The sequence below is a fragment of the Empidonax traillii genome, unplaced genomic scaffold, assembly GCF_003031625.1.
Source record: "Empidonax traillii isolate 1590-97213 ecotype Southwest subspecies unplaced genomic scaffold, ASM303162v1 scaffold27:size3997909, whole genome shotgun sequence".
Lineage (NCBI taxonomy): Eukaryota > Metazoa > Chordata > Aves > Passeriformes > Tyrannidae > Empidonax > Empidonax traillii.
Window position 1 is genome coordinate 313,975 of NW_020955220.1, and position 23,814 is coordinate 337,788.

Genomic DNA, 23,814 nt, shown 5'->3' on the forward strand with positions numbered 1-23,814 from the left:
TAATATGAACAGCAGGACAGGGGTTTACCTACATGGTCCCAAAATGCAACACAAAACACAACATGCAGCTACAAAATTTGAATGGTACTTACTCATGTACCCTGTTGTCTCCATACAAGTCACTTAACCCAAAGCTGACGTAGTGCCAGTGCTCAGGAACATTCAGCGCTGGATTTCCCAGGTTTCTGTACATGCTAACATAGTCCAGAGGGTCAGGTCCTCCCAGCCTGCATTAAAAACAGAAAGATTCCTGGGTAAGTTAGTTTATTCAAGACAAATGGTAAGTTTCCACAGGTGCTACAAGAGGTTGTACAAAGACCTGGCTTAAAACACAGCTAGTGACAAAAATTAAATTAGCACGCTCTAGTTACCTCTAAAAAAAAAAAAAAAATCGAGGAGAAAGGTTGGGTTAAGTCCAGAATGATTCAAGCACAGGAAGGCAAAGTGCATGTGTGCAACATACTACAATGTTTTAAAAGTTAAAGCATAAAAACCTCTGGAAAATCACATTAAAACTTCTACAATACACAAAGAAAAATGGAAAATTGTACTACTAAAGAGCAATAGCTGTATCTGCATTGCAAGTTCTTAATTCAGTCCAGAGGTATATACCTCAAAAAAAGTGATGCTATTCCTCAAAGGAGAATTTGAAATGGTTAAGTTTTGAGGAGAGTACTCCATACTTATGAACACAGAGGAAGTAGTTAAAAGAGTGAAGTAGAAAAAAACTCATTCAGAAGAATTAGCACCAGAACTTGTAAAATACACCATTTGCATTAGTAAAGAACGAGTGAAGAGCATCACTGCATCCTCTGCTTCAACACTATGATGTGTTCCTTAAAATAACATTACTTAAAAGTCAATACAGTACAGCCAGGTCCTGTTAAGCAGAGATCACCAAAACCTGCATCCACCCTTCCTGTTACAAGGCACAGGGAAGCGAGGCCAGTGTGCCAGCAGAGAGCACGGCACGCTCCTCCTGCCACTCCCGTTACATCTGCCGGTGCAAGGCAGGACAACTCCCCGCTGAAGGAAGGAACACGCCAGACTGTTTTGCTTGCAGTTCACCCTGTCAGTCATAAAACACCTACTACAAGCAGTTACAGAACGGTGTGAGCAGCTGTTTAACTGTTTCCTGCCTACAATTCACTTTTTTTTCCCCAAGTAAAACTCTCAACTGCTCCAAACAAGAAAATCCAAACCAAGATGACCTCCCTTCATTGAAACCACACTCATTCCCCTCATCTGCATTGTCTGTTCAGATCCTGACAGGATCATCTGCAGGTTGCAGGGCACGCCTGTGCTTCCTTTGCTAGCCCTGGGGCTAGCAGTCTCCACTACGAAGTCTCTGTGGCTAGACAGATGGACCCAGCCCTAGTACACAGAGACACATTATTTGAAATCTTCTGCCCACCTTCTGTTGCCCAACCTTATCAAGTCTGTCCAAAGTAGTATATCAGCCTGTTATATTAAAGGCCTGAGGGCTCTCCCCACAGGTGTGCTGTGCTGCCTCCCCACCTACTGCTGCAGGAAAAAAAAGCAGAGCCATTATCTAATAAGTGACTTTCCCTAGGACAGCTTCCCCCCTCTGAAGTCACATAAGGCCACCGTGGTGGCTCCAGACCAGTTCCAGTTTCCCCAGTAGGTCAGTCAAGGATGCATCCCAGGATACTGGGGCAGGACAGAGGGGGTGAGTAGCCCACCCCCAGTAATGGCACAGAAGTCCATTTGTGAGGGCTATATCAGAACTACGCAGCCTTCTCGTATGACAAGCAGCATCTTCATGGAGTAAAAGGCAAACTGGTGAGCAAGCCCGAGGAATGCATGTTAGAGCCCAGGATGGAACAATCTGATCCTCAGTGGCCACCTGGGAAAACCCATTCTCAAAATCTAGCAATACTTTGAAACACTCAGGAAAACACAAGTCCCCTCAGACATACCCTACCTGTTCCCTCTCGCCAGCACAAGGTTGCACTGGAGGCTGGGATCTCTACCACAAACACCCATTCAGGTGGTTCTGTCCAGAGCGTGATACCAATGCCCTGGCCAGTGCTCAGGCTTCCAGGGATCCATAATGGAAGTAGCCAAACGGAAGAAATTCCAGTCAGGACAATCACTCGCTCCCAAGGAGTGGCAGTGAACAGCAGGAGCCACACAGTTACCACCCTGACTGTGGAGACTCCAGAGCATGGGAGATTCATACACTGACCAGCAAACCAGTGTGAGAGATTAGTAAGTGGTCAGAGCAGTTGTGTGGGATTTGCAGTGAAGGGACCACCTGATAAACAACCAGCATCTCCCACATGCAGAAAACCTGCTTCCAAACTGGGTTTAGTAACACCTTAGATGTCAAACAATCCATGCTGGAACACTGCTGACACAGGCACTCTGACATGGACAGCACACAAGACAAACCCTTACACTGCCCTTTTTCAGGACAGGGACTGTTCCACTGAGTACGTGCTTTTCCCTAGGGCTACTCAAACGTATTTGTCAGGTTTGATGCAGACGGAAAGTCCTGCCTAGACTGCACCAGGTGAGGCAGACACCTCTCCCACACTCCTGTCAGCAGCCCTGTGTTTCCCTCCAAAGGCCAAACCTCTCTGGGCTATGCAGGAGGTGACCACAGCGATGCAGCACCAGCCAGCTCAGGGGAGCCAAATTCTGTCCTGTCCAGAGCAGTCCTAGACAGAGTTCACTACCCACTGGTTTACATGCTGCTCGATGACCCAAGCAGACTGTCTTTACTCTCTGAGAAATTCGGTAGGCTTGGAAGAGAGGTAAACAAAAAGCCTGCAACAGTGACTACTTAAATTTTGAAAAACACATATCCAAGCCACATACCTATCCCAAAACCACTGCAACTGCAGGACCATCCAGCACGAGCTTTAAGCCAGCTACCCGGAGCACAGCAAGTAGCGAACCCAAGGCTCACCAAAGGTTAGTCAGCACAGATATTCATCCAGTTTCGGTGGCAGGTTTCACTGCTCTAAGGTTGGGCGCCGCTGATGCCTATTGTGGTACATCCTCCCACCCACGGCTGCCGTGGCAGGGTTCGACCTTGAATCACAATCTACATATCAGTACATGCGTTCACACAAAGAGCTGGAAGCGTTGGAGGATTTTATTAGGAAGAGCCGAACTTCAAAGCCAGAGGTACAGTACAAATTTGTTACATTCTCTATTCATGAAGCTCATTCAGGAACAAGAAGGGCAGCCTCAGGGGAAACCCCGGATTTGCATCTGCACCAAGAGTCTTCTTTTGACTGATGTTTAGAGTGCTCTGAAGTTTCTGTGGAAGTAGAAACGCAAAGCCGGCAGAGGAAACAGATCCACAATGGAAAAAAATTCAAAAATTCCCAATTCATTCACCCTGAGAAGTTCTTAGTGTATGGTTCATAGTCACTTCCCAGCAGGTGACAACAGGACTGCTTTTCACAGCTACCTTTAGACAACCCTTCAGAAGTAATCCGTGATCCCCAAGTGGCTGCAGACCAAACCACTGCACTGGTTTTTGAGTATATAGCCTAAATTCAAGACAAGTGTTGAAAAACCAACAGGGCAGCCCAAACTATGCCTATTTCAAAACCTGCCACAAAGGAAAGTATATATTTGCTTGTTTCACCAGTAGTTCTATGCAACAAGATATTTCAGTTAAAGATACTCAACCATATTTTATAATAGAAGTGGACACTGGGCATCAATAGAGAAAAACTCCATTTCAGCACATGGCCTTCATAAACACAGCCAGAAACTCTTGAAAAAGATTGAATCACAAATTCTCTCCCAAGATATGCAAATAGCATTTACAAAAAGACTAGTTCCATTAAACAACTCACATGGCCAAACTCCTCCATGTAATAGGCATGGAGGTCTGCAGATTCTCCAATGTTACATAGTAAGGATCTGCTCTGACATGCAAGCTGAGGACTATGACTTCAGCTACTCAAACAAAAAAAAAAATACGCTGTTAACCATAGAGATACTGATACATATAATTAAAAGCTGATTTAGTGTTACAATATTTCTCCTAAGGCAGGGAACTTAGTTCAGCAATTTCCACTTTTAATCTAAAGTAGCTAACAGCTGGCAGCCTGGGCAGAGGAGGACAGATTAGTGGAGAGTGAGCTGTGAAAAGTCATTTTACCAGACTTCACAAAACCAAGCTACAAATTTCATCTAACAAAGGTACGTGCAGTGTCCACATAGGCTTCACCTCGCACAAGAACTTCCTGCACAGGACAGCAGCAAGAATCTCACCTCTGGTTTCCACAAGCAAAGCTCTCGGCTCTTGCTGCTGGCTCTTGCTGCTGAGTTGACAGTCGTAAGAACCACTACGTGGAAAGTGCCAGGATAAACAGGCCTTCACACTACTTCTTACTTGCAACCTGCCATCACTGCCAATAGCAGTTTTTCCAGTGTTTGAGCTCCAATTGCAGTGAAATCCTAATCAATCCTTTAAGCAAGTAAGCAGCAAAGTTTCTTCCCAAACAAGGGTCTCTGCCACTCTTCAATATATACCTACATTTCCCTCAACCCCCACAAATCTTACATCACTCTAGTCAGTGCTGTTTTAAGCTGTTGACAGGAAAGAAGTGCTGACTTCCAAATCGAGGTGACTGGAAACTCCTTGGAGTTGAATATCTGAGATTAGAAATGGGTACAAAAACAGACTGATCAGACCGTCACCAAAGTACTGATGCACACAGACAGTTAGGAAACTATTTGTATTTTGAAGTCTCGGATTTGCAACATCTCAGCTCATTGAGTCAGTTTAAGTACAACCCCCCCTAAGCAATAAGGGCTAACAGACAAACTTCTGGTTAGAACAGCATAAAAATCAACAGCACTGTGAAAAACAACAGCAATAGCTTGTCTGTCAGAGCACCACCGGGGAGGATGTTATTCTGCTGTTCCTCAGGAATCTAACCAGATAGAGTTAAAATGAACTGTAAATAAAGGAGCTGAGCATTGACTAAACTTTTTCCAAGTGGTGGGGTAGGGACTGGTCAATACCAGGTACAGGAAACACTCGAGCGTGACTTGATCACATTCCTCAGGCCCGAAAGAGGCGGCTGAGCAGCAAAGCGATAGCAAAAAGCAAAAGGAACTCCTCTTCACAAGAAGTTAGATGCTAGACACTCACTCCGTAGCTAAACGTCCAAGTACTTCCTTCATGCCACTCTCCCACATAAACAACGGCTGTTCCCGGTGTCAGACACTGTGTCAGCAGAGACACTGAGCAGCAGATTCACAGTCTGCAATAACACATGGCTATGCAAGGCCAAGAGGAGCAGGCACTGCCCCGTGGGCTTTGCTGATATGCACGGCGTGAGTCCGGCCTGGGGCCGGAATGCGGGATCGCTCCGGTTAGTACCGACCACGCTGGAACCCCAAGCTCTCGGCCACAAGACAGAGCTCGTGGTTCCTGTCCAGGAGGGGAAACTCCAGCCCCTCACCCTCTGTGGGAACGCTCCAGAGAGTAACACACTCCCCTTTCGTACGACCTGCCTCAGCCACGGCCTTCATCAGCCACCCCTCACTCACGCACCCTTCAAATCACCCCAGAAACCCCAATACACCCTTCCCCTTACTGCCAATGCATCCTCCCTAGGACCCCCGCAAGCACATCTCCTGGGCACCCAATCCATTCCCAACGCCTCCATCCCATCCCGGCCACAAGAGCATCCCATCCCAAACTCAGGGCAAAGCTCGCGGTCCCTCTCCCCTGGCTGCGACCCAACCCAGCCCCGCGGCCTCACCCCCTGTAACGTCCCCAGCCCCACTGCTTTTCCCAGCCCCACCGCTCCTCCCAAACCCTCTCCTATCCCACACAAGGCGCCGGCCCCACCGTTCCCCTCCCGCTCCACGCGAGACCCCGGCCCCATCCAGGCCGCCTCACCAGTACTTGATGATGGCGGTGACCTGGAGCGGGTTGGGCTGGTCGGGGTAGAGGCGGCGGCACTCGCCGTAGATCCCGTGCAGCCCCGGCGGGAACAGCGACGGGAAGGACCCGGACGCGGAGCCCGAGGCGGACCCCGGCCCACCCGCGGGGGGCCCCCCGCCCTGCCGCACGCCCTCCATGTCCCGGAGGCGACTGGTCCCGGCGGATCCCGGCTGGTCCCGACCCCGCGGCGATCCCGCCCGGCGCTCCCGGCCCGGCCCGGCCCGGCCCAAGCGGCTGCGTGGGGCCGCGGCAGGAGGGGGCGGGGCCTGCTGCCGGGCGGCGTGACTGACAGCGCGGTTCGGCCAATGGCGGCGCGGCGCAGAGCTCCGCGGGTAGTGGGCGGGGCCACACGGCCCGGGCGTCGTGAGTGACAGCGCGGCTCCGCCAATGGCGACGCCCGGTGCGGAGGGTGGCCACGCCTCTTGTTCCCCCCCTTCGGCGCGCCACGCCGAGAGCGCGCCCTCTAGCGGTGGCGCGGGGGCACAGCGAGGGGCGGGGTTATCCAGGTGGGCGGGGCGATGCTCGGTGGGCGGGGCGATGCGGTGGGTGAGGGCAGAGGGGCTCCCTCATGGAGATGGGAGACCCGTGTACGAAGCACAGTGATGGTCTGGCTTGTTCCCCAGCTAAAACTACACCTGCAAAGCGTGTGGTTGGTGCGTGTTTAAAGTCCTATTTACATAACAACTGTCTCTGGGCATTCACTGAGGTGATGCAACCACTGGTCTTGAAATAATTTAAACCCCTCCACTCTGCTGCCCCTCTTTTACAGTAGTTGAATGGTGAAGATCCCTAAAGGTAAATATCTGAGATTGGACTCTCAGCCTAGAGAAGAGGAGACTGAGGGGAGACCTCATTGCAGTCTTCAAGTTCCTCGTTAGGGGAAGAGCAGGGGCTGACACGGCTCTCTTCTCTGTGGTGATCAGTGACAGGATCCGAGGGAACAGCCTGAAGTGGTTTCAGGGAGGTTTAGGTTGGATATAATAAAAGGATTCTTCATCCAGAGGGTTGTTGGATGCTGGAACAGGCTCCCAGGCAAGTGGCCACAGCAACAAGCCTGACAGAGTTCAAAACGCACTTGGATAATACTCTCGGGCACATGGTTTGACTCTTGGGAACGGTCCTGTTCAGGGCCTGGAATTGAACTCAGTGATCCTCATGGATCCTATCCGAGTTGGCATATTCTGTAATTCTGTGATTATCTGCTTGGGCTACAGGCAGGAACAACAGGAGAAAAGTCCATATCTGCAGGAGAGATGTGGGACAGGACAGGTGAGTTCTGAATCAGCCTTCAAGTGCACTCACTGACATGGAGTTTCATTTTGATTAATTTCAAGACCCCGTGTTTCAGTCATAGATCATTCCAAGTGCTTTTAGAACATGTAGCCAATGGAAAACTGTAGGAAACACATTGTTCAATACCAAAATGCCTGTGATCTGCATCCTTTGTGCCAACACTTCTTTTGTGGTTGCCATGTCTCAAAAATGCAGAGAAACTGGCATTTCTCAGAGGCAAGAGATGTATTAGGACCAGCAGTTTGTAGAGATAATCCCATGAAATAATGGGACAATTAAATGCTTTCCTTAGTCATAGATACCTCTCTCCAGAAGTTGATGGGACCATTTTTTCTCCCTTCCTATTAGAAAAAATTAGTGTGCGAAAATCTCTTAGGTGGAAACCCACCAATTGTGATGCAGCGTTTTTGGTGGAAGTGCCCAGTTCCCCCTTGGACCACAACATCCACCGGTTTCCCGGCCGCTGATGTGTCCCGAGCATTCCCTTTTTCCGAACTCCGCCTCCCGGCGCGCCCCGCTCCCGATATCAGACTACAACTCCCGGCACGCCCCGCGCTCGGAATGACGCCTTTCCGGGCGCAGCCTTGCGCCGGACTACAACTCCCGGCAGGCGCCGCGGCCGCTGGAATACATCACCCAGGCGGCGCCGCGCCCCCGCTCCGCGCGTGCGCCGCCGAGGGCTGGGCTGTTGCTCCCTGACGGGCGGCTGCGGCGGGTCCTCGCCATGGAGTCCTACGACGTGATAGCGAACCAGCCTGTCGTGATAGACAACGTGAGTGCGGCCGCCCGCGCGTCCCGGGAGCGGGGGGAGCGGGGAGGGCCTGCAATCCCTTTGTCATCGGGGCTGGCCGCGCCCCGCCCGCCGCCCCCCCCCCCCTCGGCCGGCCCGGCCGCCGCCTCCGGCCCTCGCACAGCGCCGCACGGCGTCCTCGGGGGGCGGGGCCGCCACCCTTCGGCGCGCCGCGATTGGCTGGGGCGGCTGCCAGTCACCCTTGGCGGGGCCGCTGCCCCGCGCTGGGGGGCGCAGCCCCCGCCACCACCGGGCCTCCACTGATGGGGAGGGGCGGCGCACCCCCATTGGCTGCGCAGGCTGTCAGTCAGGCTGCTACCTGCCGGGACGGGGCGGGACCGCCGCAGCAGCGCCTGCGTTCATTGGCGCCGGGAGCTGTCAGTCACACCGGGCTGCCCCGGCCCCGCCCCACCGCTCTTTGTGCCGGGGGGACAATGGGGGTGCCGGGCCAGGTCATGGCCGCGCTCCCGGCGTGCTCTGCGCCGAGACAGGGCCGGGGGTCCCGCGGGTCCTGTCAGGCCTTGGGTGGTCCCCCACGCCCCCTGAGGGTCCCCACTCTTCCCTTGGCCCGTGCGGGGCATGCAGCCCTGCAGCCGGCTCCCCATCACGGCCCCAGCGAGAGGGGAACACACCCCCCATACTGCATTTCCTCCGGTGCATCCAGCACGGCGGTCACAGCAAGGGGGTGCCGCTCCCAAGGCATGGATTTCCGTGCTCCTGAAGGATCTCCTCCCAGCACGGGTTGCATCAGCTGTAATTTGACAGCGTGGTGTGGTGTTGCAGATGGCTGCTCCGAGCTGGTGGTGCTGCTCATTAGCACAAAGCAGACCTGCACTTGTGTGGGCAATAGCTCGGCTGGAGATGAATGACAGTGATTCCATGCCTGGGTACTTCTGGGTGCAGTTCTGATTTGCCTCATCCAAGCTGGCGGCCTCCCAGGAGGAATAACCATCCAGGAAAGGGTGGGAGGGCGTATCTTAGAGGGAGCCTCCTCTAGTGTAGTGAGTCACGAATCCATGCTCCTCCCTTCTGACCTCTGCTGCCAGGGATTCAGATTTTGTTGTTTTGAAGGGTCAGTATTGTGCTCCTTTCTTTCTCCAAAAGCTTAATTTCTGCTGAATCTTTTTGCTATATGACATGTGGACCTGCTAGCCTGGCACTTCTCAGCTTATTCCTTAATGTCCCCATAAAGTGAACGATTGTAGGTGTTCTCAGATCAAGCCAGTTATTCTTCTGACCCATTCTGTATTATTGATCCCTATTTCCTTTCTACGCCTTGAGCTCTCTGATACAGTTTTGGCTTTGTTTCTTTCCCTGGAATCATAGCAGAGGGATTTAGGTTAGACATTGAAGGAAAGCATCTAATGGAAAGTGAGATTAAGCAGTATAATTTACCATGTTGAGGAAAACATGTATCTTCTTTATTGGGGATGTTAAAGAGTGTGTTAGGTTGATTCTTCTTAGAGATGGCCAGAGCAGCACCGATCCTGCTGTGCTGTCGAGTGATGAGATGATTGTTAAAGTTATTTCTAGGCGTTCTGGTGCTGTGAGGATGAGTTTGTGGAGCCACGGTCACACAGTAACAGCCTGTATCTAATTTCAACGTGTCCTCTTATTTAGCACAATGATTGCCACCCCTGCATCAGAGCTGAAGAAGGGCTCATGTGCCAGCAGCTGACTCTGTGCCTTTTCTCATTTTATCAGCTGGTCTTATAAAAGCCAGTTCTTCCTCTTGCTCCCCTGATAAGCAAGCTCTCTCCCTTCCCCTCCCTGCACAAGCAGTAGAATGGAGCAGTTGTTGTGACATCTGCCTCGAACGCTGGCAGGCCGAGGGGCCTTGTGGTGACACTGCATTTTTGGTACTCTTTGGAATTTAGGCAGGATGGGAAGTGGAGCTGCACAGAGCAGGTACTGCCGTTCCCACGGCTTTTCCATTGCTGCTTTTCCTCAGACAGGTGTGTGTGGGAGGGTGGGAAGGGGGAAATGAGGTACTGAACTGGTGAACAAGCCTGACCCCTCCCCAGTCCCAGACGAGCTCCGGTATCTGTGTGTTTCCAAAAGGCCATTAAAGGATGTAGCTAAAAACTCAACAAGGAGGTTTTTTTTCCTCTTACCAAACAGTGCTCCCGTTTTCAGCAGGGAGAGTTTTGTAATATACAGTGAGAGGGTTGAGCTGTACCTCAGCACAACCTTAATGCTCTTCATTGTCTAATTCTTAAGAGTTGTGTTCTTGTCTTGTGGTCCCAGAAGCTCTCTGTATGGTTTGAGAGCCCTGCTGAACCTAATGCACATGTAGATAGCTCAGAGGTGGCCTAAGACAGTGTGAATTCCTTGACCTCTGTGAAATTATCCCTTGTTTCATAAAAGGAGGATAAAATTTGGCTTTGTAGTCTACGTGGTGGCATTTAAGCAACTGAGCTGTCAGTAAGGCCTGTTGTGTCTTTGGTTTGTTCTTGATCTTATAAAATATGTATCTAATAAGAGTTTTACAACAATATGAAACGTGCACTCTCCATAGAAAGTGCTGTGCAGCAGATTGAGTCTTGGTGATTTCCATTTAAATTCATGCATCAAGATGAATGAATCCGTAACTGACTGGCTACAGAGCCAGAGGATGAGGCATATTCAGTTACTTCGTGGTACTCACAGGAATTTTCCATGAATTTGTCTTCCTTGACCTGTACATTTTACATCTAGTTTTTCTTCTTTTATTCTTTTGCTCATATTAAAGTAAAAAAATAAATAATAAAAAATTGGATGAAAGCCCAGGCGAGATACTTACTGGTGGAAGCATATTAATATGTAAATTTTCTTTTAAGTTCTAGTAAATCAGAGTTTGTAACAGAAGAGAAGATGCATTTTTTTTTCTTATTTGAAACAAAGATGGAAAAACAGGTCTTTAAACCGTCTGAATCAAGATTACTTCAAAATTTAAATGTTTTCTCCACATTGTGTAGGAATCTCAAACTGGTCTATAATAAACACATTTACTCAGTGCACATATATCTGCAAAGAAGTAAAACTTTTAAAGAAAAATTGAATAGGTCAGAAAGTGCTGTCAGGTCTTTGTAGTGTGGAGGTGGCAAACAGCTGTGCTTGGTTTATTCCCAGGCGCTTGGAAGCACAACTGTGTTGAAGCCCCATCCGACCACATTCAAAGCAGTCATTTTGACTCCAAACAGGAGTTCTGAACTACCGGGACATTCAGTTAACTTTGAACTTCAGTATGGAAATCTTAAAATATATAACTTGCTGGGAATCTCAGCAGGACGTGCTAGGTAGTTTTTGGTCCAGCGTAAGAAAGTTTCAATCTCTAAATAAAAATAGGAGCATCATTGTTCTCCTGAAACCAGTTCCCAGCAGCAGACTGTGCTGGCAGCAAGATCAGTCATTATGTTGAATAAAATATTCAAGAAGTGCAATATTCTGATGTGGTTAAGTTTACTGCATTCAGCTTGTTTGCTCTGAGACTTGACAAAGTATGGTACTCTTTCCCAGGTAGAGAGTTGTTTATAAGCTATGCTAAGAAAAATCAAAATAGTGGGTTTATTTTATTCCTTACTTCACTTTGAAGGGAGTAGCCAGAAGAGAGTCTGTCTCATGGGAACTCTTTTTAGCACTTTACAGGCCAGTTTGTCGCACTGGTATTAGTTAGTGCAGACCTTGGGATGCAACTGGGGCTGAGTCCCTCTTGCCAAGAGGGAGTAGTCCTGCCCAGGTGCCGGCTTGGGTGTGCTCCTGGAGCCAGTCTGGGTGCAGGTGTTTATCAAGAGACGAGATTTCAAGCAGTCTACCTTCCATATGCTTTACAACCAACTAGGTCTGGTTTGCAGAGTGTTCCTGACACTCATCTCGTACGGGCAAACCTGACTCTGGCGGTTTCAAGGCAGGAGTGCCCTGGCTCATGTGGCAGAGCACACATGCTCCGTGCAGAGCCCGGCTTCCCGGCTGAAAATGCTGATGGAAGTAGCTTGGCAAGAAGATGTTGAACTGTGAACAGGAAAGGCTGGGGACACCCCACATTCCTTTCTGCTGAGCCTGCTCTGGCTGGTAACCTCTGGCACTGGGATGGCGGAACCGCTGCAGCCAGGGCTTGCCTTGCAGAGCCCTGAGCAACTCATCCGGCCTCAGCCTCCTGACTTGTGCAGAGGTGGTGAGAAGCAGAAAACTACAGAGGAGCTGTGTTGCTACTCATTTTAAAATGCTGTAGGACAACCAAAATGTCTTTTTGGCCTCAAAAACAGAGCAGTCCTGCTGCAGAACCCTTGAGAGTGAACAGGCACTTCACAGGTCACAGTGCAGACTCGCACACTTTGATCCCAGTATGGGGTAAAGCAGAACTGCTTCTCTTTCTGCAGAAGAGCTTGCTCCCATGTTAGTCTGGGATTAACAGTGAAATGGCTTATCCAAGGAGATCCTATGAAAATCTGCTCCTTAGCAAAACTTGGGTGTTCCTGCAAGCTGCTCATTGTTTCAAGATGTCATTCCCTTGTGCAGGGAGAGGAAATGGAGGAGGGGAAGGAGTCAGCATGGATCCAAGTTGATGAAGGGGTTCCCAGGGTGCTTCCGGACAGGGACGGGAGCTGCAGGGCCAGATGCCTGGCACTGACTCCCTGCCAGGACCTTGCTGTGGCTGGTTTTACCCACTCTATGTTTGCTGCTTTGAATGTTGCAGAAGGCTCTTTGGATTTGTGCCTTACTGACTGCCATACCTCATCTCTTCTTCCTTATTCCTTCTGAATAAGCCATGTCTCGTCAGCTGCACTTCCTGCCCCCCGCCTTTCCCTTTGCAGTTTGACCAACACTTTTGTCCTTTCCAGACACCAGGCTGGGTTGGTTTCCAGTGTCTTTTCTATCATTTCTGGGGCCTGCCTCCTTAGTGTTAGCTTGTTTATCTACCACTTGATCTTATTTTCCCTAGTTTCCACTCAACCTGTTTCCCATAGTGCTTTCCTACTCCCTTCTCTGACTTTATCTACCCTCCTTCCATCCTTTCCAAATCTACTTCTGAGACGCCTGTAGTCTTCATCCTCCCAATACCCCCTGAAGCTGGGTTCAGTTGCACTTGCCTGACTTTCTGGAGTGTTCTCTTCCACCCAGAGAGTATCTGAGATTGATAGAAAACTGTGGAGCATGGATTCAGTCTCCTGCACCCCTCACAGTAGCACTGGGTAGAATACTGATGTGTACAGAGCAGTGTCTGCGTGTGCTCACGGAGCAGTGCCAGGGCCTGGGTGGTTGTGCTGATATTGTGTGATGTGTCACTGCCTGTCACCCCCCTCCAGTGGCCAAGCTGGCACTTCCCATCTCCAACCCTGCCCAGAGAGTCAGTCCCTAGGGAGCTTTATTCCAAGTAGAAAGGAGGGGATCTGGCAGTGCTGATGTACTTTGCTACTTCTCTAAAACTTGTGAGGATGATGGAGGGAATGATAAGCTCATGCATTTGTCTCTTGCTCCCACAGGGCTCGGGTGTGATTAAAGCAGGTTTTGCGGGCGATCAAATACCAAAATACTGCTTTCCCAACTAGTAAGTATTCTGCTGGTCTTGGTAAGTTCTAAGTAATATTTACCAATTCTTTGATACATAAAGTGGAGGAATGGTCCAGTTTAGTAATTGGAGAAACGAGTTATTCTTTTCTTCCTGCTGCAAAGAAGCATCAGGGAGACGAGATCTCTGCTATTCAGTACTTTGAGGTTTTGCCAGGGGGGACACACATCATAAAAGATGGTTTATCACTTAGTCAGGTTCAACACACAAACAAACCTGTAGGATTCTTTACTCTGTCGACACAAGGAAAAGGACCTGGCAAAAGTCAGAGTTGAGATGAGAGGTGTGAAGATCTCTATATTTCTTTGGTGGTCCAGTGTCTTGATTCCTGACAGACTTCCTTGGAAGTTTTCTGAGAGCTTTGCCAGGATGAAGACTGCTGGATCAAGAACTCTTATTAGTCACTGACTTTTATTTTCAATGGAGTGGATTTTTAATGAGTAATTTTTAAGTTGTGTTCTAAGCAGTGTGATCTGTATGAGGTGGTGGGGTATAGGACCAGAAATGTCTAATCTGAGAAGCCTGCCTGAAGTCAGACAGCTCCATGTGGATCTGTCAGCTCAGACAGTTGCTCAGCCTGGCCATGTTCATCCCAGGCACCACTGGAATAGGTAAACCCTGAGTCATCAGCGAAAATGTGGCCAGACTCAGCTGGCTTATATCCCAACGATTTGAAACTGTCTGCAGTCTGTTATCTTCACCTCTGATTCTGAGATTAGCTTAGAGCAAACCTGGGTCTGTCTGCACCTGGTAGTGCCCCCAGACCCACCCATTGCTTTAGAAAGCATGGTTAGGACAGAGAGGAGCACGGAGTACGTAATGCTTTGGTGCATCTGAGCCCTCTGTAGAAGCATTTATACTCTTGTCTCTGTTCTAGTGTGGGCAGACCAAAGCACGTTCGTGTTATGGCTGGTGCTTTAGAAGGGGACATTTTCATTGGTCCAAAGGCAGAGGTAAGAACACCTGCACGCTACACTTCTCCATATATCTCGGTATGATGCTCTAAGGAGGGGCTGTGGTTCCATGGTTATCAGTGTTAGACCTGAAGAGCAGAACAGATTGTCACTTCTGTGTGTGTCCAAGGTGGAGTGGGAAGCTTTATGAAATTCTTGGGCCAATCTGCTGACCACAGACCTTGTTCCCAAGACCTTCTATGTCACTTTTTTTTCTAGGCTACCTTTAGGTCTGTATCAGTACATCCCCATCTTTTTGACTGGGATCTCTAGAAATGGATCCTATTTGATTGCCTGTATCTCTCTGGCATGGACACGAAGCTTGCTTTCCACAGTCCTGTTTCTGTCAACACACAGTCATATGGTCTCACACTTGTGAGCCCTCTGAACTGCATTCCCCAGTACCACCGTTTGATAGGTGTCTGTGTGTTGGCTTGAAAAGTGTTAGGATGGAATGTGCTCTGCAAATGCCAGACTTTCCTACTTGGTATAAAAAGGCCTTGTCTAATCTCGTGAATACTTCTCTGGGAGAGATGTTTGTGATTAATTTTCAGGTTTTTCCCTGTATGATAGAGGTAAGTTATCTTGTAGTGGAATCAAAACTCAAGTTGAGTCTGACACTGAATCGTAGTCACAGTGCTCAGAAATGTGATTGAGTTTGTTGATGTTCTCTTGTCCCTTCTGTTTGCTCAGGAGCACAGAGGTCTCCTTGCGATCCGATACCCGATGGAGCATGGCATAGTGAAGGACTGGAACGACATGGAGCGCATCTGGCAGTATGTGTATTCTAAAGACCAACTTCAGACATTCTCAGAGGAGGTGAGAGACCTCATTATGTAACGGCACAGGTGTCATTCAGTGTGTGTGTAACACCGGGAACCTTGGAACTCTGGGACTTTGCCCTTCTCTCTAAATGTGTGTCTGTTGTTAGATTAGGTTCTTTCACCTCTCAGGAGATACTGCACAAGAAGTTCCAAGCAAAATTCCTCTCCTGATCTGATGTTCTGACCTGACTGAAAATCTGCCTTTCACATTTTCTATTCACACTCTCTAATGATTGTGCTCTAGGCCAAGTGCTTCTAACCTTTCCTGTTCTGCCTGCACATCAGGCATATCCACTCAGCAGTGACATAATTTGAAGTGAGGAGGGAGAAAACCACAGTCCTGTGGTCTGGAAGGATCTGACCAAAAGATTATTATATGTCTGAGAGTATAAGTTGTATAAGTGGAGTAGGAATATTTCTATCTGCTCATACTAAGACCAAATGCCTTCACCCTTTCTTAGGGTCTGTGTATTTCGGCTAATCTGACTGACTTCTGCCACTGAGAGTCTTGTTTGTCCTTCATGGGGCAGAGTTACTCACAGAGTACGATTCCTAACACTTCTTAATTAGACCAGAACCCTGCTGGTCTTCCAACTTAATTGAGATTATTCACAATCTAATACAGCTCAGTATCTGAAATGATTCCTTTCTACCTGTCCTCTTACACTAGTGGTTCCAAAAGTGAATAAATAAGCAGAAATTTTCAGGAACACACCCCTAGCTGCCTCCTGGTTGTTGCAGCACAGCTCCTTCTTCTCTTTGCCAGCATCCTGTGCTGCTGACGGAAGCACCCCTAAACCCGCGCAAGAACAGAGAGCGTGCTGCTGAGGTGTTTTTTGAGACCTTCAATGTGCCAGCACTGTTCATCTCCATGCAAGCTGTGCTTAGCCTGTAAGTGTCTTTTGTCTTTGATTTGTGTTTGTGGAATGTTGCCGTGAAATCCATTCTTTCACAAAGCAAAAAAAACCTGTAGAAGATCTCAATGATGTCTGACTTGTCCCCTTTTCATGTAAGAACTGAAATTCAGTTTCTGTAATGAAGAGTTTTCAGGAACTCAGTTTTTGATGGGTTTTTTAGCCTCTGTTCATGTCAAATCTCTGCTCCCTGAGTTAAGCGTGGATGTTCTGCGTGTTTGGGCTCACTTTGAGTTGCTTGTTCTGACTTGGCCCTTTGTCCCTGTGTAGCTACGCGACCGGGAGGACCACGGGAGTGGTGCTGGACTCCGGGGATGGCGTCACCCACGCAGTTCCCATCTATGAAGGCTTTGCCATGCCCCACTCCATCATGCGGATTGACATCGCTGGCCGGGATGTCTCACGCTTCCTGCGCCTCTATCTCCGGAAGGAAGGCTATGACTTCCACACCACCTCTGAGTTTGAGATTGTCAAGACCATCAAGGAGGTGATGCCCTGTCTTGTTTCTGTTTATCCAAAAGGGTGTTTCTTCTCAAGGGAAGTTTCAGCTTGTGGAATCTGGTGGGAATTGCCAGCCTACTGAGCTCTGCACCTAACTCCATTATCTACCTTGGGGAGTCTAGGGTCACTAAGATGATTAAAAGACTGGAGCATCTGTTGTATGTAGAAAGGCTGAGAGAGTTTGGACTGTTGAACCACGAGAAGAGACAGTTGGGGAGGGTCTCATCAGTGTATATAAATGTCTGAAGGGAGGGTGCAGAGGAAACAGCCAGGCTCGTTTCAGTGATATCCAGTAACAGGACAAGATGCACAAAGTGAAGCACAGGAGGTTCTGCCTGAACATAAACTTTATGTTAAATAAAGTAATCAAGTGCTGGCACAGGTTATCCAGGGAGTTGTGGCGTCTCCATCCTTTGTGATGTTAAAAAGCCACCTGGACGTGGTCCCAGACAACCAGCTGTAGGGGACCTTTCTTGAACAAGGTGAGTGGACAGGATAACCTGCAGAGGTCCCTTGCAACCTCAGCCATCCTGTATTCTGGGTGAGTTATAGTCAAGGTCACATTAATCACTATTAACTGTTAACGTGGAGGTGAAGATAGGCTAGTGGTTCAGAATCCATTTTGCATTTATCTGTCCTGCAGTTTCTCTGGGTCTGATATCTTTCACTAGTGTTTACCCTTCGGGTCAAGGGTCTGCAAAATCTGTGGCAGGTAGGGACCACAAGTGGGATATTGCAAGGTATTTTACCTGATGTGAGCCCAAAATGTCAGTTCTTCAGCACAAAATACTGTTGAAATTGGTCTCCCCAAAGGGATACATGGATTTTGATTATTATTGAGAAAAATACTTTACCAGAGGTATTTGGGTTATCATTTCCCTCTCCCTGACTGTTTCTTCTCCAGCGTGCCTGCTACCTGTCAATAAACCCCCAGAAGGATGAGACTCTGGAGACTGAGAAGGCTCAGTACTACCTGCCAGATGGAAGCACTATTGAGGTTTGTAAGGGCCACCCTGGGAAAATTCCTCATGTGAAACACAGGGTTTCCAGAGCAGCCCTCTGCCTAGTGATGGGAAATTTCATGTGGTGTTAGGTGGCAGTGGATAATTTTAAAAACCAGAACTCATCCCAGGCTGTTGAAGGCTGTCCCAATCTGCCGAAAGGCAAGCCGACGGGGAAGACAACCGGTCTGGCTGAACAGGGAGATTTTAAAGGAAATTAGGGTAAAAAAAAGAGCCTACCGATTATGGAAAAGAAGGCTGGCTACTCAGGAGGAGTTCAGGAATATAGTTAGATCTTGCTGAAAGAAAATCAGAGAGATGAAGGCAAAACTTGAACTTGATCTTGCTGCTTCTGTTAGGGACAACAAAAAGTCTTTCTATAGATATATCAATAGCAAAAGGAGGAACAAGGAAAACGTCCATTCTTTATTGCACATGGGTGGGAACATAGTTATCAAAGATGAGGACAAGGCTGAGGTATTTAACACCTTCTTTACCTCAGTCTTCAAAAGTAAGACAGGTTGTCCAGAGGACATCTGGCTTCTGGAGCTTGTAGATAGAAATAAGAAGCTGAATAGCTCCCATGTAATCAAGGAGGAAACAGTGACCTGCTGAGCCACTTGGATCCTCACAATTCCATGGAAACAGATGGGATCCATCCTAGGGTGATGAGGGGAGCTGGTGGAAGAGCTTGCCAAGCCACTCTCCATCATTTAACAACAGTCCTGGCTCTCTGGGGAGGTCCCGGACGATTGGAAGTTGGCGAATGTCACGCCGATCCACAAAAAGGGCTGGAAGGAGGACCCGGGAAACTACAGGCAGAGAGGGTAATCAGGGGTTGGAATGGGCTGCCCAGGGAGGTGGTGGATTCTCCATCCCTGCAGGTGTTTAAGAAGAGACTGGATATGGCACTTAGTGCCATAGTCTAGTAACTGTGGTGGTAGTGGATCAAGGATTGGACTTGATGATCTCAGAGGCCCTTTCCAACCCATCTGATTCGATGATTCTAACTGGACACTAGAATTCTTAGGGAAAGAAAACATTACTAGAAACCTTAAGAACTTCTGGTAGTCATGGGTAAGGATGCAGCGTGACCATGAACTGTTTGCAGGCTCTGATCTAGCAAAACTTTATGCAGATCATTTGTGGAGTGTGGGTGGTTGTCAGCTCACTAAATTCAGCAGTGGTTTTATTTGTGGCTTTTGTCCTGCCTAGAATTGTTTGCTGTGCAGGAGCAGTTGCTTAAAAAGTGAGTTAGAATATTCCTCAGAAGACTGAGCCCACTACAGAATGGTTGCAGGAGAGGAAATACAGGTCTTACCTCCAGTACCAGGGCTGGATTTGCTCCCTTTTTATGTTAGTGACCTGCTGTATGGAGCTAAGCAAGTTTCTTTGTCTCTTTCATCTGCAAAATGGAAATTATACCCTTTGTAGGAGCAGTAATCCAAACTGGCATTCACTTGGGTTCTAATGATCCAGCGTGAACGTCCAGGAAACTTCATTACTCTGAAGTTTCACCTAAGAAAGGCAGGCGCAACTGTAGGAAGTGAACAGAGCCACAGTGCTCTCTTCCCTCTATGCTAACTTCTCCTCTTGCAGATTGGCCCTGCCCGTTTCCGAGCCCCAGAGCTCCTATTCCGGCCAGACCTGATCGGGGAGGAATGTGAAGGACTCCATGAAGTGCTGGTTTTTGCCATTCAGAAGTCAGACATGGACCTGAGGCGAACACTGTTCTCCAACATCGTGCTGTCTGGAGGATCCACGCTTTTCAAAGGTTCCTGCCTCTTCTCTTTCTGTGGGCTGTGACATACCTGATCTTTTGCTTTCTTCTCATGTGACACTGGGAAGATAACCCAGATCACCTAACTTGTCCTGTGGGGACTCATCTCTCTCGGGACAGTTACCGCCTGATTTTTCTGAGTCCTAATCGCACCCTTCTGGGTGTGCAAGACACCTCTGCCCTTGTACATCACTTCTTGGACTTAAGAGCTTTTATTGTTTTCCTCCAATCACTCTACCTGTGCCAGGACTTGAATAGCTGTGTTCATTGCTGCTGCTGTAGCTCAGGATATTTGAGACTAGGTACCTGAAAGGCTCTTGCATCTCCTGCGTTTCCTTTAGGTCTGGTGTGCAGGAGAGTCCAACAGTCCTGGTCCTGCATGAAGTGTCAGCTATGTGTGTGCAGCAAGGTCTCTACCCATCCCCTCAGGGCTCAGCTGGTACTCACTGGCCTAAAGATAACCCTCTGCTAGAATCCATCAGTCTGTTATCCACAGGTTGACATCTCCAAATAGGTCCTGGTCTTTGCATTCAACTCCCTTTACAAATGGGCTGGACAGAGGAGGAATGCCTAGGGAAGGAGGAGGTCCTAACTAGAAACCTTGTTTGCTTGGCTCAAGTTGCTGCTGAAGGAGAGCCCATTGTGCCAGTGTTTGACATCTCAGTGAGAGAAAATCCCATTATCTCACTGGCTGTGCTATGTGACTCCCCAGACTTAGTCTCTCTATAAGATCTGGACTGGGATATTTGAATAGGGCTACACAGGACACGTCCACATTGTTAGTAGATGGAACCTGGGATTTTGCTGAGGTGCTCACAATACACGTTTTGTCTTGTGTAGGCTTTGGTGACAGGCTGTTGAGTGAAGTGAAGAAGCTAGCTCCGAAGGACGTCAAAATAAGGGTAGGAGCAATCTCCTGTGTTTATCACTTACTACCTGTGTTGTTCTGTGACCTTGAAAGAACCTTGTTGAGAGTGCAGCTGCCATTTGCTTCAAACCTGAAATGACTTGACTGAGACAGCCCACTAATTTGCTGTTGTGATGAAAACCAGTTTGGTTTCATCACTAAGTACGTAGCTTCTCTGACAACATGACCCCTGTCCAGGATCCTGGACCACAGTGGCTGTTTTGGGGTGACTGTCCACGTGTCTTTCTGTTGGGAGAGATCATATCTGTGTTTGTCAGGTGTTAGCTGGAGTAAAGTAGGGACAGTGTGCCAGGGAGCTTGGGAAGGTACTGACCGATTCTCTCTTTCTCCCAGATATCGGCTCCTCAGGAGAGATTGTATTCCACATGGATTGGGTATGTACTGCACAGCGACATGTCTTGCTGTGGGAGGGGACTGGGGAGAGGCAGCCCATTGTCTCCGATGCTGTTGTCCCTCCTGGTGCTGTGTGTCAGGAGGGTTTTGTTGCTCAGCTGGGTGATTCTCAGTGTGTTCCTGAAGCAGCAGTCAGCAGGTCATGTGGGAGGGGGCAGCTGGCGCCAGGCTCTGTAGTGCCAGCACGTTTGTGGATAGCAGGAAAGGGAGTGACTGTGCAGAGCGTTTCTATCACAGGTAACTGAGCCTCAGCACCTTTCTCACATGGGCAAGTGTCATGATAGAAACAACCCATCTCTGCAGAGATGCAATGAGTGTCCCCAGAATTTTCCTCTAACCCATAGCATGCCTGTCTCTCCCCAGTGGCTCTATCCTGGCCTCTCTGGACACCTTTAAGAAAATGTGGGTTTCGAAAAAGGAATATGAAGAAGATGGAGCTCGTGCCATCCACCGAAAAACCTTCTAGCCCTGGGACCTGTCCTCAGTCTCCTCCGAAGACTCACTTAAACTCGCTTTTTTGAGTCTGAGTGTCTGAGAGCTGCCTGTGTGTGTGTGTGTGCGCCAGCATGCCCCGATGTCACTGAGCAAAGACGACAGCAGCAGGAGGGTTGTATTAGTACTACTAACTTTTTTATTTTATTTTTTTTTGTGTTGGTTTTTGGTTTTTTTCTAATGGAAAGGAGAAAGTACCAATCTGAATTTCTCCAGAACGGCCCATTCCTTTTTCATTTCAGTCCTTTATTTTCTGTATCACAATCACATCTGTCACTGTAAAACAAACAAGCAAAAACAAAGGGAACAGCTTACAGAAACTGCCTGGCAAGCCAGAAGGGAGCCAACCACTGCAGACTGCTCGTGCAGGCTTTAGTCAGCCTGACTGCAATGCCTGGATTGTCTGGAAACACATAGCTGAGACCCCATAGCTACTTCCTTCTTTAGCAGTGTCTTCTCCATCAGTAGGTTTTTGAAGTTGTTTTTAATATATTTTTTATTAAGAGAAAGCACATTCTCAACAGTTAAGCCCAGTTGCCCCCACTGTTTTTGGTGTGTGAGTGTGTGTATGCGTGTGAAACTTCTTAGCCTGATGTGGGGTCTGCACCACAGCTGGAGAAGTTGGCGATAGGACTTAGTTTGTATTGCATGGAGTAGAACAAAGCAAATCTAATCAGCTATCGTTGTACTAGACGGTTAATTCTCTCGTACCTTGTTTTAAATACCTTTTCTCCTCTGGAAGCAAGTGCCCTGGAATGGGCGTGAAGGCACTTGTGTGTTCCCCCTCAACCTGCCAAGATTTACAGTGCTGACTTCTCGTGTTCTTTGTAAGAGTCGAGGCTGTTTCCCTCCTTCCTGCCATGTCAGGGCAAAGGGAGCATGTATTCACAGCCAGGCATAACTCTTGTGTACTTTATCCATTCTGGGGCAAAATAATAATTGGGAAGGTGCATTGTAATGTAAAAATTGTTTTATTTATTGAAATGTCTGAGGATATCTCAAATACTGACCACAGCACCTGGGAATTATGCTTTGGGTCTTCTTTAAACACCTGCCACCCAGCTGTCTGATGTTCGCACTGCGCACGGCACACACGCTTAGCGGAACAGCCAGCCCTGCACCACCACCCCTCGCTGTTCTCTGGGAGTGCACCAAAGGAGAGGACAATAAACCCCACCAAGAGGTTGGTGTGAGCGGCAGGTTTGTGAGCAGGAAGCTGTCCTGCTGGCTGTGTTCTGCACTGCCGTGCCTTTCTGCTCACCTGGTGGCTGCTTTGCTTCTCCTGCTCTAATAGCCATGGGCAGCCTGCAGACCTGCTTGTGTTGGGGCATGCCATTGTCTTCCCTTTAGGTTTTTCTTGTGCGTTATTCGGTGCTCTTCCCCCCCCCCCGCCCCGTTAGTTTTCTGCAGAACCTGGCAGTAGCAGTGGAGCTGGAGTTGCTTGGTGGCAATTCCTTCCTGTTCACCTCCTTTCTGTTCATTACCAACCATCACCTTGGGGTCACTCTTGGGCACAGAAATGGGGTAAGAGCTGGAGGAGGTGAGGGAAAAGCCCCAGCTGAGATGAATGTAAGCAGCAGGTGGTTGCCACTGCAGGAACCACATTCCTGGGGCTCACCCAAGGCTCAGAGAGGCTGTAGGCAGGCAGTTGTGGTGGTCTTTCCCAGCTGAGGCCAGGCTGCTTGTTTGTCTACCCCCCATCAGAGCAAACGTTTTTAAGCAAGAACTGTCAGTGCTCAGCCTCCTGCTGGAAAATCAGTTCTGTTCTTGCTGGTTTGCTGCAGCATACAGAGGGGAGGCAGCATCCCCCTCTCGGTTCCCTGATGACATGCCCCAGGCAGTGCTCTCCATCACCCCCAGCCCCTCCTCTGGCCTTGCAGCAGCAATGCTCCATTTTGTAACCTGCAGTGACTGGACAGAACGGTGCTGTATCCGGTCTAGCGTGCGTTTGGTCTGCCTGACTGTTCCCTCGCACACTGTCCAAACCATGTTGCCTGGTGGTGCCCAGCATACTTAAATAAAATCATTCATATACAACCCTCAAGCCTCCCGGCCTCATCTTCCCACATTTGCAATTTTAAGGAGATAATAATTTGTGTTCTTCTCTTGCCTGTGCAGAATTGTTGCTGGCCAGTCTCTGCAAGGAGGCACCATTTCTGGTCCAGGATTGCATTCCTGGCCTGGATTTTGAACTGATTTAGAAGGTTCCTGAGCTGGAGCTGTGGTGTCCAAAGCTGCTCTCCCTCCTCTGCAACCATTATCTCTGAGATCCCTATCATTCCAGACAGAAGGGCTGGGGCAGGCAGTAAGGGCAGCCCAGGCTGTGCCTGAGTGAGGGCAGTAACCATAGTCATTGTGAGGGGAGCTGTTGCCAGCCAGGGTGTTTGCAGAGAACAGTGAGCAGTGCTGGCAGGGCAGGCCTTGGGAAGGTGGCACAGTGCCCAATCCTG

General features: G+C 48.9%; 2 protein-coding genes across 5 annotated transcripts in view; one reads left to right on the forward strand and one right to left on the reverse strand.

Annotated features, from left to right (window-relative positions):
* SUFU (SUFU negative regulator of hedgehog signaling) overlaps positions 1-6,099 on the reverse strand; it is a 98,064-nt gene extending 91,965 nt beyond the window's left edge. For all 4 annotated transcript variants that reach the window (XM_027907622.1, XM_027907630.1, XM_027907613.1 and 1 more), the window contains exons 1-2: positions 5,903-6,099; positions 93-227 (exon numbers count right to left, since the gene is read on the reverse strand). In XM_027907622.1, coding sequence (XP_027763423.1) covers positions 93-227; positions 5,903-6,084 — 317 coding nt within the window. In that variant the 5' untranslated portion in view covers positions 6,085-6,099. The remainder of the gene's footprint in view (positions 1-92; positions 228-5,902) is intronic.
* A 1,808-nt stretch (positions 6,100-7,907) lies between these two features.
* On the forward strand, positions 7,908-22,389 carry ACTR1A (actin related protein 1A). Its single transcript, XM_027907674.1, has 11 exons — positions 7,908-8,012; positions 13,493-13,557; positions 14,456-14,531; positions 15,225-15,350; positions 16,122-16,246; positions 16,540-16,756; positions 17,675-17,767; positions 19,371-19,545; positions 20,392-20,453; positions 20,813-20,853; positions 21,236-22,389. The coding sequence occupies exons 1-11, from the start codon at positions 7,965-7,967 to the stop codon at positions 21,336-21,338; spliced, it is 1,131 nt and encodes a 376-aa protein (XP_027763475.1). The 5' UTR covers positions 7,908-7,964; the 3' UTR covers positions 21,339-22,389.
* Positions 22,390-23,814: the final 1,425 nt, after the last annotated feature.

Bases quoted from the DNA above. Each gene is read 5' to 3' on its own strand.
- ACTR1A (XM_027907674.1), top strand. From the start codon at position 7,965: ATGGAGTCCTACGACGTGATAGCGAACCAGCCTGTCGTGATAGACAAC. The intron at 8,013-13,492 runs GTGAGTGCGGCC...TTGCTCCCACAG, and splicing joins AGCCTGTCGTGATAGACAAC to GGCTCGGGTGTGATTAAAGC. The intron at 20,454-20,812 runs GTAGGAGCAATC...TCTTTCTCCCAG, and splicing joins CGAAGGACGTCAAAATAAGG to ATATCGGCTCCTCAGGAGAG.